At 47.2% G+C, this 15,644-nt stretch overlaps 1 protein-coding gene across 1 annotated transcript; it reads left to right on the top strand.

The window, feature by feature from the left end:
• The first annotated feature begins 982 nt into the window (after positions 1–982).
• LOC149330907 (venom metalloproteinase antarease-like TtrivMP_A) lies at positions 983–9,255 on the top strand. The gene is made up of 12 exons (XM_089559508.1): positions 983–1,093; positions 2,117–2,209; positions 2,616–2,754; positions 3,201–3,355; positions 4,065–4,136; positions 4,231–4,361; positions 4,451–4,500; positions 5,632–5,742; positions 6,674–6,839; positions 7,319–7,460; positions 7,567–7,707; positions 9,205–9,255. The coding sequence occupies exons 1-12, from the start codon at positions 983–985 to the stop codon at positions 9,253–9,255; spliced, it is 1,362 nt and encodes a 453-aa protein (XP_089415634.1).
• Positions 9,256–15,644: the final 6,389 nt, after the last annotated feature.

Here is a 15,644-nt window from a genome sequence, read left to right as displayed (position 1 = left end):
GGAGGCTGAACCGATCGGGCTCATTGAAGAAAGACGTTTGATTAGGGACATGCGGCACAAGCATCATTATAAACGCGATTTGAAAGAAGCCGCCTACAGCGAAATAACAGCCACACTTGGCGACAAGTTTTTGGTTTTTTTCTTCGGTGGTTCGTCAATCACCTCGAGCAGCAGCAATGCTGCAACAGCCGCGCTCGCTGCTTGAACGTCACCCATTGTACCGCCTCGCCCAGCCCGTGTCTGCGGCACAAAGAGACCATGCGAGTCGCGCGCACGAAGCAGCAGCGTCGAGCCATCGGGATAGGATGACGTCGGCGTGAGGTCGGCGCTGTTGTCGGCAGAATGTGACACACGGGCAGGCCGACGGCTGCTATGTCGCCGACGCGACGGCGAAGCGCTCGTCGGGCGACGATCGGCGCTCGGTCGGCGTCTGCGCAGTGTGACAGACGCGCCGACGGCACAAAAATCGCTACCGCCAACCGTCGCCAGACTGAAATCGGCCGATCGTCGGCCTAGTGTGGCCGCGCCTTAAAAAAACGGCCAAAGGAAAGCGAAAACTGGACTTATACTTGAATGAAATCTTTCCATGCCACCGCATGCTAGAAAGATACAGCCGACGAGGAAAAACGTAAAGAGAGTAATCATCCAGTTCATAGCTTCAGCAGTGCAGATCTGTGCAAGAGGCGATAATCCCATCAGACGCGCCCGCAGCCTTTCCCAGTGCTCCATAGACAACAAATGGCGGCGGCTGTGACGTCAGTGAAAACTCCTTATAACACATCTGTCGCAGAGGCACTAATCATGCTTTTACATCTATCGGTATAGACATTTCACGCGAAAATCTATGTAAAGTATTCGACTCTCATTGCTTGAACGCGCTGCTCTGCATTTATTCTCTGTCCGCTACGTTTTCTGCACAGGACTACAGGCGCCTAGCATCGTGTACCCTAGGCTGCTTGAAGAACGTGCCTCCGAAGGAAGTATGGTGTTGCGCCTGCACGAAGATCTGACACTCAACCTGAGGAAGGCCTCGGTAGCGGCTCCTGAACTGCGTGTCTTAACGGAAGAAAATGGGCGGTTGATTACCCAGTTTGTGAGTGGAGAAGCCTGTTTTCATACATGCCTAACACAATTCACCTTAAAGAGCATGCCGGGAAAACACGAAGTGTCGCAAGTATAGGCTTTCCCTGGATACATGAAAATTCGTTAATCCTTGTTTGAAACTTCCTCCTTACTTTTTCTTCAAGCTTTATACGTACGCAGCGACCTGCCTCGTGGTTCACACCTGTTACCTGATTTAATGCGTTCGCCAAAACGTGAGACGGCGAAAAAATCCAAACCCCAGGAGGTAAACACCGACAGGATTTAAGATACCTGTAACAAGACAGTTATGTTAGACTGTGTTCCGTTTGCGTAATACACTAGTATAGAGGAACTATGGTCGGAGTTGCAAGAAACGCAATATTGGTTTGGGTTTGGTGTTTGTCCCAAAGCGACTCAGGCTATGAGGGACGCCGTAGTGGAGGGCTCCGGCAATTTCGACCCCCTGGCGTTCTTTAACGTGCACTGACATCGCACAGTACTAGGGCCTTTAGAATTCCGCCTCCATCGAAATTCGACCGTCGCGGCCGGGATCGAACCCGCGACTCTCGGGTCAGCAGCCGAACGCCATAACCACTGAGCCACCGCGGCGGCTAAACGCCAAGACAGAACGTCCTCGTTGTCTACGGGCTCGGTACCGTAGCAATATGAACGACAATATTTATTTCTTTAATTCCGATGTAGGCTGGAAAGACTTAACTGTGTGCAATACTCTTATAATGGTTGTAGCTTGAGTCCGGTACTTTTCTAAATTCATAGCACTCTTTTGACGACACTGGCACGGCCGGTATATGATCGCGATGTTGCGGAAGGGAATCCCATCCGAGGCAGTCGCATTTTTATGGCGATGAAATGAAAAAAAAAAAAACGCGCATATACTGTGATCTGCCAGTGCACGTTAAAGGGTCTCGGATAGCGGAAATTATCCTGCGACGTCATTCATAACCAACGGGCGACTAGGGAGCGCTAAACCTCACACAGTATGCCGTACTAAACCAAAGTTTTTGCGTTACAGTACAACGGAGCAGACATCGAGAGAGACCTCTACGAAGATGAAAAAAAAATTGCCACTGTCACGGTCGTAAAAAGCCGCAATGGTGTTCACGTGGTTTGTACAACGCATTTATTTATTCTCATAATCCACGTAATCGAACTCTCATGTTCCACATAAACGAGGAAAGACAATAAATTATAAGTGGTCAGAGTTCTCTAAATTTTTTGCCACATATACAGTGGTGACGTAGGCAGAAAAGAAACAACTGTTCACATAGCTGTTTAAAAAACAAGCCGGCACATTCACAGTTCACGCTCACAAGCAGGCACAATATTAAAAGTTTACGAAAAAAGATGAACAGCTGCTGAAGTGTTTATAGAATCACTGCAAAACTAGTACTAACTTTTTATATCAAAAGTCGTCAGGTTAATTACACTATGATTATGCCTAATTTATGAAGGCAAGCGAAATTCTTAGGCTGTTATACTTTTATGCGTTTCTTATTTTCCATCATCCTTAGAAAGGACTAGTTGGACCCAAGCACCGAATTCAACCAGTGCCAGTCTCGGCTAAGTCTGAAGGGGCTCCAATTCCTCACGAAATCCATGAAATAGAACAACAGGAATTCCTGGATAAAGCTATGAAATACAGAGAGACAGGTGAGAAGTTGCGGTAATCTAGTAAAATACCAGCAAAAGGTTAACGTAGTTTATACCGATTAGTTAGTTTCGAAGAGCTTCCCTCACTCAATACTGGAAGATATTGCTGCTCCTGACACAAAGACCGGTGATAATGGTCAAGTAGCAGCGCCTAACAAGGTGATATATTTCGTGGCTTAACTTGATTATCTTATCAAATGATACAACGTCTCTCGATCATGTAAATTGACGCGTCCGGTACTGGGCATTAACAATACTGAAGCACTGAATGCTTTCAGCAAGTAGGTCCTTATTAAACTGTCTACTGTTAACACGTTTTGGCGGGCTAGTTGGTTAAGCATCTTGAATAAACAGCGCGAACGAAGACGAGCACAAAAGACGAGGAAACGGACGACACAGCGCTGACTAACAACCGTAACAACTATCTACTGTGTTTTCCATTACAGTTCAGGACGTTCCCAGCGAGCGAGATTCTTTGGCCGGAGCCGAAATCCCAAATTTTGTTCATGTGGAAGTCTTCGTAGTTTTAGACAAAGCTCATCACCGTCATTTCCAAGATAATATGCATGCCTTGTGGTACCTCTGTGTTACGATTAATGCCGTAAGTTTCTGGTTTTACGTTGTGTTCTACGCTTCGAAATGCTTGTCGCTTGCACGCGGCAAGCCAAGCTGCTGAAGTGTTGTGCGCATGCGTTGTCTGGAGGGGCCTTGACATGTAAGGCACAAGAGAACTACCTGTCTTGCATGTGCAGTCATAGACGAAATTTAACGGGATAAGAAAAGAAAAGAAGTCACATAGGCAGACAAGCACACTGAAAAGGTTGGAAGTATGACTAGTTGCGAGGCAATTCAAGGGCACAAGTCGGGCACTTTCGAGTGTCTGTAAGCTAGAATGTTCTGACAATTTTTAGGAAAAGGAGTCTCCCACTTAACTCGAAGATACTTCCAACCTTTAGCGCGACGGAATCCTGTGGAAGGTGTTGAAGGCTATGCAATATGAGCAGCGCGAACAAGACGACGACTAAGCAACGGTTGTGCCGTCAGCCTGCCGAGTCCTCGTCTCATTTGCGCTTTTGAGTGTATACGAGTTTCCCAGCTCGGCCAAAATAAAGCAACAGATTCGTTAAACTAATCTCAAAATAAAGGAAAACATCGAATTTCAAAGTTCTCAAACCATTGCGACATTTACATGCTACGTAGAAAGTGCTTTATGCATTAAGAGCTGCGTTCGCATACATTTGGCACCGCATGTGTATCTTTGTCTTTTGATACGAAACTCATCTCTCCGAATTGCGATCACTGCGTTTCAGGCAAACCTAAGATTCAGAGCGACATCACATCCGAGAGTCAAACTTCTAATGACCGGAATCGAAAGAAGCGAGGTAAATCATTATTTTTGCGTAATCGTGCATCATTGGTACCAGTCAGAATTACCTGTTTCAAATCCTTTTTCTTCTCCATGGCTCACTTCGACAGGAAGAGTCATACATTGTTTACTTAAGAGGGAAATACCTCTCTGACGACAAAACATTGGAAAACTTCAGAGACTACGCCCTAGAGAGGAAGGATCAATACGGCCACCCGGATCTTGTATACCTCATGACGGGGTACTTGTTTTTTCATTTATATTTTATTTGGCAGGCGAAAAAACTTACCCACTGGACGCAGTCGAATTCATTTCATCGTATTCTTTCAGGCGCGACGTGTCTACCTACCAGAACGGCAGATTCACTGCTGGAGGCTTAGGTGAGCGATCTCCCAGCTTCAAATATATCGTGTATATTTCGGCTGTAATGAACGCGCTAACCGATTACAGATAAGAACATGTATCAGCGTAAGAAGACAATAATTACATAAAGATGACTCTGGCAGCAATCTAGAGCACGCAGTCATTATGAACTAGCTTAGTTACATAAACATAGCCTTTCTTCGGTGTGCACCTAAACTTCTTCCCTTTTAGCAGATGTTCGATGGCCTTCAATTTGCCCCCTGTTTATTAATTTTTTTAGAACACTATAAAAATCGAAACTGATTATAGCAGTGGTAGACTGAGGCAATGATAACAAAGCTATAAGCATGACAGAGAAAGCGGTGTCAATCCAACTTGTTTTGCCGTAGTGCTCCTCTCAACCCCGTATCCAAACGAGCTGAACCCCATGAAAGTAATGCTCCGACATCCGTTTCACTGCTTAAAATTGCAATATTAATTTGAGTTTATAAACAACAAAACCGCAAGCAATATCCATACTTGCCTGTCTCTGGCTGCTTTCTGGCCAGCCTTCAGGTTTCTGCAGCCGATTGCACGTGGTGCTGCAACTACAGTCGGATACAAGGCAAGAAAAAAGGTGCTTTTCCCCGACAAAGGATGCTCCTTCAAGCCAATAGTGTCTACTGATTCCCATGAACCTGCCAGCGTGATAATGCAGGGAGAGAAAGAAGAAAGAGGTCAGTTCCCTGCATTATCACGCTACACACGAGAGCAGGTTCGTGAGAATCGGCCGACGCCATTTGTTGGAAGCGGGTTCTTTGACGGACAAAAGCAGCTTTTTTTCTTGAATTGTATCCGACTGTAATTGCAAATATAAGCGACTAAATGTCCCCAACGAAACTTCAAGGGCACAAAAAATGGGGGCGCGAGATTCGTTTTGTCACGCATTTCAGTAGATTATTACCTCCTGTTAGGTGTGCCTAACCGAACGACATTGAAGTAACCCAAGCAGCAATATTCCAAATGGGTGGTTCCACGGTGGTTTCACCGGCCTTTGCCAATACGCTTCCAATATTGGGCAGATTACCCGTGCTGCATGGGACAGTGCCGCTTGGTTCCTTTATTTTACATGATTAACGTGTGCACTTCGCGGCGTCTCCTCACCCTAGGAATCGGATACGTCGCCGGAGTTTGCAGAACGAACTTCGTGGCGCTTGGAGAAGACAAGGCATGGGAGTTCACCGGGATGCACACCATGACGCACGAAATCGCTCACGTGTGAGAAAAGGTCTTTCCAAAAATTCAGGGGGCACTTTGGCGATGTAAAGTGCGCGAGGTGAAAGCCTATCCACGCAACTTTGCCTGCACGGCCGTAGGCACACACGAGGCGGCTATGCGGCGACTTGGTTTGGCTAGTCATGACTAATTAGTCATCACCCATGACTAACTAGTCATGATTAGTTAATGACTAAGTAGTCATGACGGGTAATGACTAACTAGTTATGACTAATTAGTTGACAACTGGTTAATGACTAGTTAGTCATGGATAATTAGTTGGACTAGCTAGTGGAACACCAGGTGGTCGAAATTTACAGAGCCCTTCACTACGGCGTCCCTCATAGCCTGAGTAGCTGTGGGATGTTAAGCCGGCATAAGCCATAAACCAGTATATTTTTTTATCGTGCAGAAAATCGTGATATTTATTATGTGTTCCTTGCTCAGAAGGAATTGTGTCATCACGATTATTACTACCTCATCTTATAATATGGCGAGCTTCGCTTTCATTAGCACAAAGGTCATGCACGTTTATTTTGATGTTGAAATGTTCTAATCAACTGTGGACTGTACAGAGGGCAAAACGCTTGTCCAGAACATGTTCTGGGAGGGTTTCCAGCTGAAAACGCGATAGCAATTTGTTAAAAATGGTCTGGATGTAAGCAAGTGCAGTTAAACTACTAGGATTTCACCTTCTGTACGTGTAAGCATATTTGTAACAGCTGTATGCCTTGCAGACGGGGGCTCGCACTTCGTCAGGTGTATTGTGTTTCACTTTTGTTCAAGCCCCTGCCATCTCGGTGAAAGTAAACTTTTTCCTTGTGCTTTTTACCAGAACTGCACAATTGCTGTCACAATTATTTGTAGTGTCTTGAAGTAAACAAAGCACCAACAAGCCTTATACCGAAAACCCTGATATGATGTGAATATTACGTAATTTTGCGGTGCATGACGGGGACGATCCTGACAACAACGTTCCCGGGCATCCGGGAGCAGCTAAGTGCCCTTGGCGAAGAGGAAACATCATGAGCTACATTAACAAAGGCCCCGCTTACCAGCAATTCTCAAAGTGCAGCTTGGAACAGATTGGCCACGTCATGAGGTGAGACCGAAAGTGTTTTTTTTTTCTTGCGAATGTCTACAGGACACTATAAAAAAATTCTCAGACGAAACCGCATGAAGAAAAACGCTGTCAAAGTGAACAGCTGTCCTACCTTAGCTGTAGTTAGTCATTGACTGCAATACCTTTTGTCTACTTAAGGTCGACATGGGTGGAAAGATGTAGCGCGGTTTAGTTTTGTTGGGAAGTTAGGAATCGGCTTTCGTAAATGTTACTCCCAACCATCAGGGTATGCATGCGTTAACACGGGCTGTGGTGGCGCTCTGTTCAGCTGTACTTGTTAGGCGTTGGGAAGGAGTATTATATTTGCGGAAAGGGAGTTAGTTTGGCAGAAGGGGGGAGGGGGGGGGGGTGGTTCTACTACACCGTATTTGTTACCACAACCACTAGTTCTTCTCGTGTATTTTTTTTTACCTAATTTGGGCCCAGCGCCCTCACTTTACCGCTGTCTGAACTTTCAGGCGGGCAGGAGAAGACTGCTGGAAGCTTGCGTCAAAAGGACGCATTTTGAGAGGTGTATATCCTGGAATGGCTGTGACGTTCGAGAAATTCTGCAGCAGCTTTGCCAAAAGCAAAAATAACTCCAGTTTTGATTACGTCACTGTAAGTGAGAAATATATTTTTGTGTTTTTCTCAGCAATTGTTCTCTCAATGTGCTTTTGCTAAGACGCATACTAATATATAATCTCCCTTCTTTCGATTCATTCAGGTTGATCGAGACACTTGCAAAGTGCGCTGCTACTTCTACAGGTATGAGATGAGTATATTCTCTCAAGCAGCGAATCATCAGAGAGTGTCATTTCACTACAAAAAGGAAGCACTGGACTACATGCCCTGCGGAGAACACGAGGTACATATCCAAACATACTTCGTTTTTAGCAAACAATGGTCACGGCGTAATGTTGGAGGAACAAGCGCGACGATCGGATGTGTTTATGGTGTTATATTTCAGGGGCAAAAACTAATCATATCGAGGATGAAACTCGCGCCTCTGCAATAGCATCAAAGTGCCTACTCTGATTTACCGCGCTCTCTCGCCAGCAGATGAGTCCAAATGCATGCTCCGAAGTCTCGTGCGAAAGCACACATGAAAGGAAACCTGCGAAAAGCGTGTCAGTGCATCGCTCAGATCTTGAGTGGCACATTTGTTTTTTGTTTCCAAAGCAACACTACGTGAGTCGCCGAGCTATTTTGCGGAGCTGACGAAAGGCCATACTGCGCATGCGCGAGGAGCAGTGACGCCACACGGCGCGCCGCCGCCGTCGCTGCGCGGGTCGCAGCGCTCGCCAGTTGCGCATGCGCAGTGGCAGCGCATAGCTAGCGTGCCGCCGCCGCTGCCGCGCGCTCTCCATCACCCCTCTCTCTCTCCTCGTTGCTTTCGCAGTCCTCCAGGTTTACCAGAGCTAAACAACGGCCAATTTTTTAAAAACGTCTTCGGAAGGAGGGTCGACATTGTGTGATTAAGCATTGTCATTCTTATATGTATTTGTAGGGATGAATAGAGCTCGAAAAGACAAAGGCAAAGAAAGGCGGACACTGAAGCGCACTGTATATCAGTCTTTTGTTCTCGTCCTACGGAGCCCTCCTTTCTTTATAACATGCCAGTCACATCAGTTATAGGCAGACCTCGAAGGGTGAAATATGTCCTGTTTTGTCTACGTACGCGTACGGTTCAACTGCGTCAGTTTCCTCCCTGTTTCACGTTTCGGTGCCTCCGAATCAATGAGAACCGGCCCTCAAGGCTCGCATCCAGACGGCAGACGAGATCACAAATTCTGGACGCGGACGAAGCGCCACGTGACCTGACGTCACCGGCTCTGCCTCGTCCACGCAGGGCAGCAGCTCGCACGTACGCAACGGACGGCGCAAATGACGGAGCAGTGGATGAACTGTAAAATCTTCTAACCCCTGCCCTCCTCACCCCCCAAAAGCGAGGCAGGTACCGCATCCCTCAACTGCACCAGCACAAGAGAAATGGACGGCATCACACCAGCTCCACCGATTTCTTAGCGGGAAAGCACCCCATCCTGATAAAGAAAACAAAACAAATTAATGAAAAGACTGATAATTGAGACCACTAATGGGAGAAAGCGCGCTCGGGGATGAGGGCGCAAAGAGTTGTACTTCAAGAAACGCGCAGCAGACTGCCTCCAGAAACTGAGAAGGAAAAGCCGCGCTCTCCTCATTTTGTCTTGCGAAGCCTGCGCCGTCCGTGGACGAGGCGTAGCCAGTTGTTTCAGGACACGTGGCCCGCCGTCCGCACCCGGAATCCGCGATTTCGTCCGTTATGACGATGTGCATTTACTGGCCAAGAGCACAAACGTTTCTTTTTATTTCTTTCCGACAGGTCTGCATACAAAGCGTGTGTGTGAAGAGACCTCTCAACGAAGACGCCTAGCTATAGCGCAAAGTAATCGACGAAAGGTGTGCCCCCTCACCGAGACCTTGGTATGGACACTACAGTAAGGGGACATTCATGGCTCTCATGCCCTGCTTTGCTGGACATTATATTTCCTGTATATGCTCCCGCTACTGGGCATTAGTGCTCCTCTATATGCTCCTGCTAGAGGATGCTAATGTTCCTGTTGTTGCGGATCAGGTAGCATGGTCGGGCCGGAGAGGGAATGAGGGAGGCCGGAGACGAGGATGCGGGAAAGACAAGAAGAAAAACTTTGTACAATTAAATTACATTATGTACAAACAAAGAGTCTCGACAAGGAGCTCGATGGTGAGACGCTAGATGGTGAGACGCCTGATGGTGAGACACTACCGAGTTTTTATAGCATTTCCTTTCCTTAGGTTCCCTAGATGGGGCCCGGGGCTGCCGAGGAAGGAGTGTCCTGGAAAGTTCACTGTGGCACCCTTCACACACTCTCTCCTTAGGGAACACGCCCCCGTCACGGGTTGGGAGAGGGAGAAAGATGCCATCTACGTCGCGCAGACGCTGGAATGTCCACGAGCGGCGTTCCCGCACATTTCATGCGTTCACACGTGCAGGGTCCAGGCTACGTGCAAGTCCACGCGGTGTAGGGGAGACGCTCGCTGAAAACTTCTTCTTGAAAGACGGACGCTGCTGTCAGACTGGACTCAGCTGACCCCCGGGCCCCTCGGAATGTCAGGTACTGCCGGCCTTGGCAGCTAACTGCGTTCTGTAGATGAGGGCGCACTGCAGAGCTGTGCTGGCCAGTTGCGGAAGGCGAAGCGTAACACTGTACGCTCCGCTACTGAACCTTGGAGTTCCTGTATATGCTACTGCTACTGGACTATGGAGTTCCTGTATATGCTACTGCTACTGAACATTAGTGTGCCTGTATATGCTCCCCCTACTGGACATTAGCGTTCCTGTATATAGAGTACCTGTATATGCTCCCGCTACTGGACATTAGTGTTCCTGAATATGCCCTGCTACTGGACAATGAACTTCTGCACGTGCCCACTGACTCTGCCGCCCCCTGCTAGGCTTGCATTTTCTTGGAATCCCCTCACTTAGCCTAACGGACCATCCGTTATATTCTCTTCGCACTACACGTGCTGTCCGGGCCCATTTATTTGTGCTGACTTCAGCTACTGGACATCAATGACTCCCGTTTGTCTCCTGATATACACCGCTATGCTACTGTCTCTTGAAGTTCCACAGTCCATTTTCTTTTCCATAGCTTGCTGCTCTACCGTCAGTTTAAGTTGAAGCCTTTACCGTAGGTAACCACAGGCAAGATACACAGCGGTGATATTTCGGAATCATAATGACTACTCCAAAAGCACCTAGTGGTGGAGATGGAAGTCATGGTGAGAAATAGAATTCCTGCATCTGTGGTGATGCAATGAAAAAGTATGCCATGCTTAGGAACTAAATATGCCCAGAGGTAGTGGTGCCGGTATTTCGACAAAGAATTTGGTCACGAACACCACCGTTATCCTCAGCACGCTTCGTGTGTGAGTCGCTCGTCAAGACAATGCAACCCGGCAGTGTCGTGCCTCGTGCACGTTCAGGGGAAAAAATTGGGAGCGCGAGTGAAGGAGGTAAATGGATTCCTGCGAAATTTTAATACTGATCAGTGAGAGAACAGAGTATCTAGTGATTTTATTTTCACTTCCCACGTGCAGTCTATAATAAAGTGCGGTACTCTGGAAATCAGTACTCCGTTCGCCCGTGTCGAGACCAGACTGAGACACCACCATGTGCTGGCACTTCTACATTCTGCTCATCACTCTACGCTTTTTCTTCCCTGTTCTATTCTATTCTGTGCTTATTACTTCTCAGTGTCTAAGTAACCAGATGTTTTTAAAACATGAACGTAATAAAACTAGTTAGCTGCTGTAGGGAAGATGGCGGGCATACGCGGCGAGCCAAATTGCCATCGCCTGGTGCACGCTCCTGGATGGACTCGCTGACCTCGGACTGCTGTCAGCCCTGCTCCCGTTAAGAAGCTTCTCCGAATAAACCCCACCTTACAGCTACATTTATTGTTTCTGCGGATGTTATCCCATTGACTCCCAATACATTTTGTGAACGTGCCCTTTTTGCGAAGAGGCGTCAAGTAAACTGTGTGATCAGAATTTGTAATAGCGAATTCCGCTGTCCGCAATCACTTTTTGTGCACTGTGATCATTTTTTCGCGGCGCCGTTCGAATTTCGATAGAGGCGAAATTCTAGAGGCCCGTGTGCTTTGCGATGTCAGTGCACGTTAAAGAACCCCAGGTGGTCGAAATTTCCGGAGCCCTTCACAACGGCGTCTCTCATAGCCTGAGTCGCTTTGGGACTTTAAACCCCATAAACCATAAACCATTACAGTTTTTCGATATGTTTCCACAAGACATGCACCAGAAAAATCACCGAAGGTTACCACAGACGCCATCGGTAAAATTCTGCTCAGAAACTGACCGCCGGTGCTCTTCATAGTTTATGGGTGTCAACAATTATATGCATATAGCAACGGGAATTACTTGACGCCCCTGGTCTCTTTGTGAAATCGGTCACATGTAATGTCACTAAAACCACCTGACATCTAGAAATTTGTGGATAGCGGACAGGGCAATTAAAATGCCACAATACAGTGACGGATGGGCAAATGCGAATAAGTGTTACTGAACTCCAAAAACGTCACAGGGGATTTAGAAATTTCCATCTTTAGAGAGCTGACGACTGCGAAAAACAGTGAGACCTCTTCATGAAGCACAGTCTTATTAGAAGCCCTATCATTGATAGATCCCTTCGCCCCATATAAAAGTACGAAGATTAATTCCCGACCTGCCCCCCATTACAACTATGCACCGGTTTGCGTTTTTAATGCTTACCAAAATGAAAAAACAAATCTGCATACAATTCAGCCGAACACAGCAAACAAGCGAAACTCTGGCTGTTTCATGATTTCGTTATGATTGAGCTAGGACAAGACACACTACAGTGCAGAGGGTGCAATTATTAAGCTCGTTTATTTTTTCATCGCCGCAAACACGGGACGAAGAACAGCACGCAGGACGAACGCAGCGTTTTCTTCTCCTTCGTCCTGTGTTTGTTGTGCTGAAAAAATGCATTCTACGTACCGAGACCAACTAGCCCGCATTTCCACTTTGAAAAGTTTTGCAGGGAGTGAGGCTCAAGCTCGCCATCACTGCATTTATGCGCCTAGTTCATGCGCAAATAAGAAATCCTATACTTCTCCTCACAAGATGTTTGCAGCACTACGGAAGGCAGAGCTCTGTCGTTTAATCAGGGCTGCTGGAACACAAAAAATAGGCCCTCGAATATTTGAGCACTGTAGGACTATTAATCAAACAATGAGCACAGCAATTGAAAACATAGTTTGGACTGGTAGATTTAGATGGTATATAGTGCTTCAAGCACTGGTGAAATTAACAGACAGAGCCCGTACGAGCACAGCTCTGCGGAGGCCTGCTGCGAGGTAGTGGTGCGTCGCCATTTTCCAACATGGCGTCGGCCGAGGCGGTTGTGTCGCTTGCGTGCCCTGCACCGACAGTGCGCTGTTTTTCCAAGCAGGCCATCGCAGTTGGCTTCTTGAAGTGCTTCGCGTCGAGAACGGGGGCAGTTCAAGTACGAATGCGCTCGTCGGGAGCACGGCAAAACTCACCCGAGTGAGCGAGCGAACGCTTTACCTGTGAACAACGCAGACGTTGAAGGCGGGCCGAATGTTGTCCCCGAAGAAGCCGGCAGTGTTACAGTGATCGACAACGCGCCATATCATTCTGTGAAGCAGGATAAAGTGCGGCGGATGAGTAGCCTCAAAGAAAAGGACATACAGACTCGGCTGTCCGGAAAAGGTGTCGCGTGGAGCAGCGACGTGGTGAAGGCCGAGCTCATGAAGCTTGTCAACAGCGTGAAGACAGGCGGGTACCGATACCGTGAGGACTGCCAACCCTAACACTGCCAACTGAACCCGATAGAGCTTGTTTGGAGCGATGTCAAGGGTATTGTTGCAAGTCAAAGCAATACGTTTAAGCTCCAAGACGTGAAGCCTCTGGTTTGGCAAGACATCATGCAAGTGACTGCTGTGAAATGGAAGAACTACGTGAAGCATGTTATTAGTGAGAAAGATGTGATGAGGAGTCTGGACCACGTCATCGACGATGCTGTTGACCAAGGACCGGCTATTGTCAACCTAGAGGACGACACAATCAGCAGAGCTGAATGGAGTTGTGATGAGGACGATGAGATGAGCCGCATTAACGTGCTAACGTGCGCGCAAAAGTCGGGACCATTCACTACTGTCGCAGTAAGAGTTAATCGTCTCTCATGAGATATGGCAGACGCCGTAGTGGAGGGCTCCGGGTTAATTATAACCGCTTGTGCGTTGACTATCGCGCAGCGCATGGGGTTGTTTTGCATTCCGCCACCATCGACATTCGGCTGCCTCGGCCTGCATTGGACCCAGCTTAATAGTGTAGTGACAATGCTGGAATAAATAAATTTATATACACATAACAGGAACATTGAAAACAACTGTGACTTGAAAACAATACGAACAGGTGGCGACAAAAAAAAAAGAAAAATTGGGGCCAGTCCCTTTGGAACGGGCGTCCGCCTGTCCAAAAACAAACAGATGAAAGAATTAAAAGACAACAAGCGCCACCTGCTAGTGGTAGAAAGGTGCTAACTACTAGCACGACTTCTTTCATATGGATGGAGCCACCTGTCAGTATTTGGCGGGGCGACAGTCGCGTAGGAACACACTAATGTAGTGCGCGCCATCCTGATTGGACAAGAGAGCTCTACCTTTCGTAGTGCTGCAAACATCTTGTGAGACGGAGTATAGTCAGAAGGTGAGCTTCCTTCTCTTTAATTCGTCAGGTGGTTTCCGGCAGGAAATTTTACTCATCCGCATTGCGCAAGAGTGCCTCATCACAGAGTAGAAATGGCAACGAGTTTTCAAGTGAAAGGGCACGAGTAAATTAATTTAAATGAAATCGAAGTCCACACCAGCGCTGATGAAAAAATGCTGCATGGTCACGAACTGGAAACACGAAACTTATCCTGTGAAAACATACCTTGTTCTTGCGAAAACTGGTAAGCCTTAATGCGATTTTATTTTTTTTTGTGATAACGGGCATGTACCTTAACACTTTCAGAACAATGTGCCGCCATATATTGCCGTCACTACTAATAAAGCTAAATAGGCAACGAATATCGAACTAGCGCTGCCCACCAAGAGCAACGTATAGTCGTGAGCAACATAAGACGGAACAATCTTTTTGCACGAAATTGCGAATTTTCTGGTTATTTCTCCACTAAACTTGAGAAGGGGTTTGTATTATACGCGCAGAGGCAAACTAGTTAGGAAGCAGGAGATATTACGCTTGCAGCCATATAGTTGTGCACTAAAGAATAAATAAATGCGCAAACTTTGTTCCCGCTTATATTATTCACGACTTTACTTACAGTAGTGGAGCGCATTTTTGGCCTTGCTCGTGTCGGATCCTGGTTTTGACACATGTTGGAGAAAGGTGGGAGCAACGAGATCGCCATATGCGCATGCGCACATGCATAGGTTTTCGTTATAAAAAGTTTACTTTTCTGAATAAATGATGCTGTAAGTTCAACGCCACTGTGTTGTCCGCTTTTTGTCGGCGCCGTCTTTTGAGACCTGCTTGAAAATCATAGAAGTATACCAGCTCTCCCAGTCTGCCGTCTTGATTCAGTGCATGGTATATCTTGAGATAAAAAATGGGCATGACCACTGTCGGAGAAACTCTTCCGCACCCAAGAAAAAGAGTTCCTCGGACAAAAATTACCGACGATTACGTTACTTCCTAATGCGAAATTTGAGCGCAGCAAATAAGCTGTTTCACCTTTTCGATAGATTGAGGCAAAGAAATCGAGCAACACATGTATGCGCTATCACAGAATGTATGCGCTATCACAGGTCTAGTCGTGGGAAGGTGGTCACGTATTCGTCGACGTGCCGGGGCCTACGTGAAATAACCGGCGCGTCGGCAACTGAAGAGCACCCTATCCGCCACACAAGAACGGGGGGGGGGGGACCCTTTCCTCCTCTTTCTGCATGGCGGCGACGGTGTTCTATGCAGTCACGTTATCTTGACTCTCTAGCGGCGTCAGCGGCATCCAGCGGTATCAGTCGGTCGCTGCTAGCGCTGGGGGGGATGAAAGGGGGGCGGAGCTGGTTACGAGGCCGACGACAACGCCGACGACGACGCGAAACCCAGGAACGGACGCCAAAGAGCTGCGCTCTAAAATACATTGAGTTTTTCAGTGGTGTTGGCTGTCGCATTATGAAGCTGCACTTATGTTATTCTAAGTCATTTTAGTAAACA

Source organism: Amblyomma mixtum, chromosome 9, assembly GCF_055824585.1.
Source record: "Amblyomma mixtum isolate Tamu chromosome 9, ASM5582458v1, whole genome shotgun sequence".
In the NCBI taxonomy this organism is placed as follows: Eukaryota; Metazoa; Arthropoda; class Arachnida; order Ixodida; family Ixodidae; genus Amblyomma; species Amblyomma mixtum.
The sequence above is the reverse complement of the archived record's forward strand: the minus strand, read 5'-3'. Positions and strand labels throughout refer to the sequence as shown.

Bases quoted from the DNA above. Each gene is read 5' to 3' on its own strand.
- LOC149330907 (XM_089559508.1), top strand. From the start codon at position 983: ATGGTGTTGCGCCTGCACGAAGATCTGACACTCAACCTGAGGAAGGCC. The intron at 4,362-4,450 runs GTACTTGTTTTT...GTATTCTTTCAG, and splicing joins CTTGTATACCTCATGACGGG to GCGCGACGTGTCTACCTACC. The intron at 4,501-5,631 runs GTGAGCGATCTC...TCCTCACCCTAG, and splicing joins ATTCACTGCTGGAGGCTTAG to GAATCGGATACGTCGCCGGA.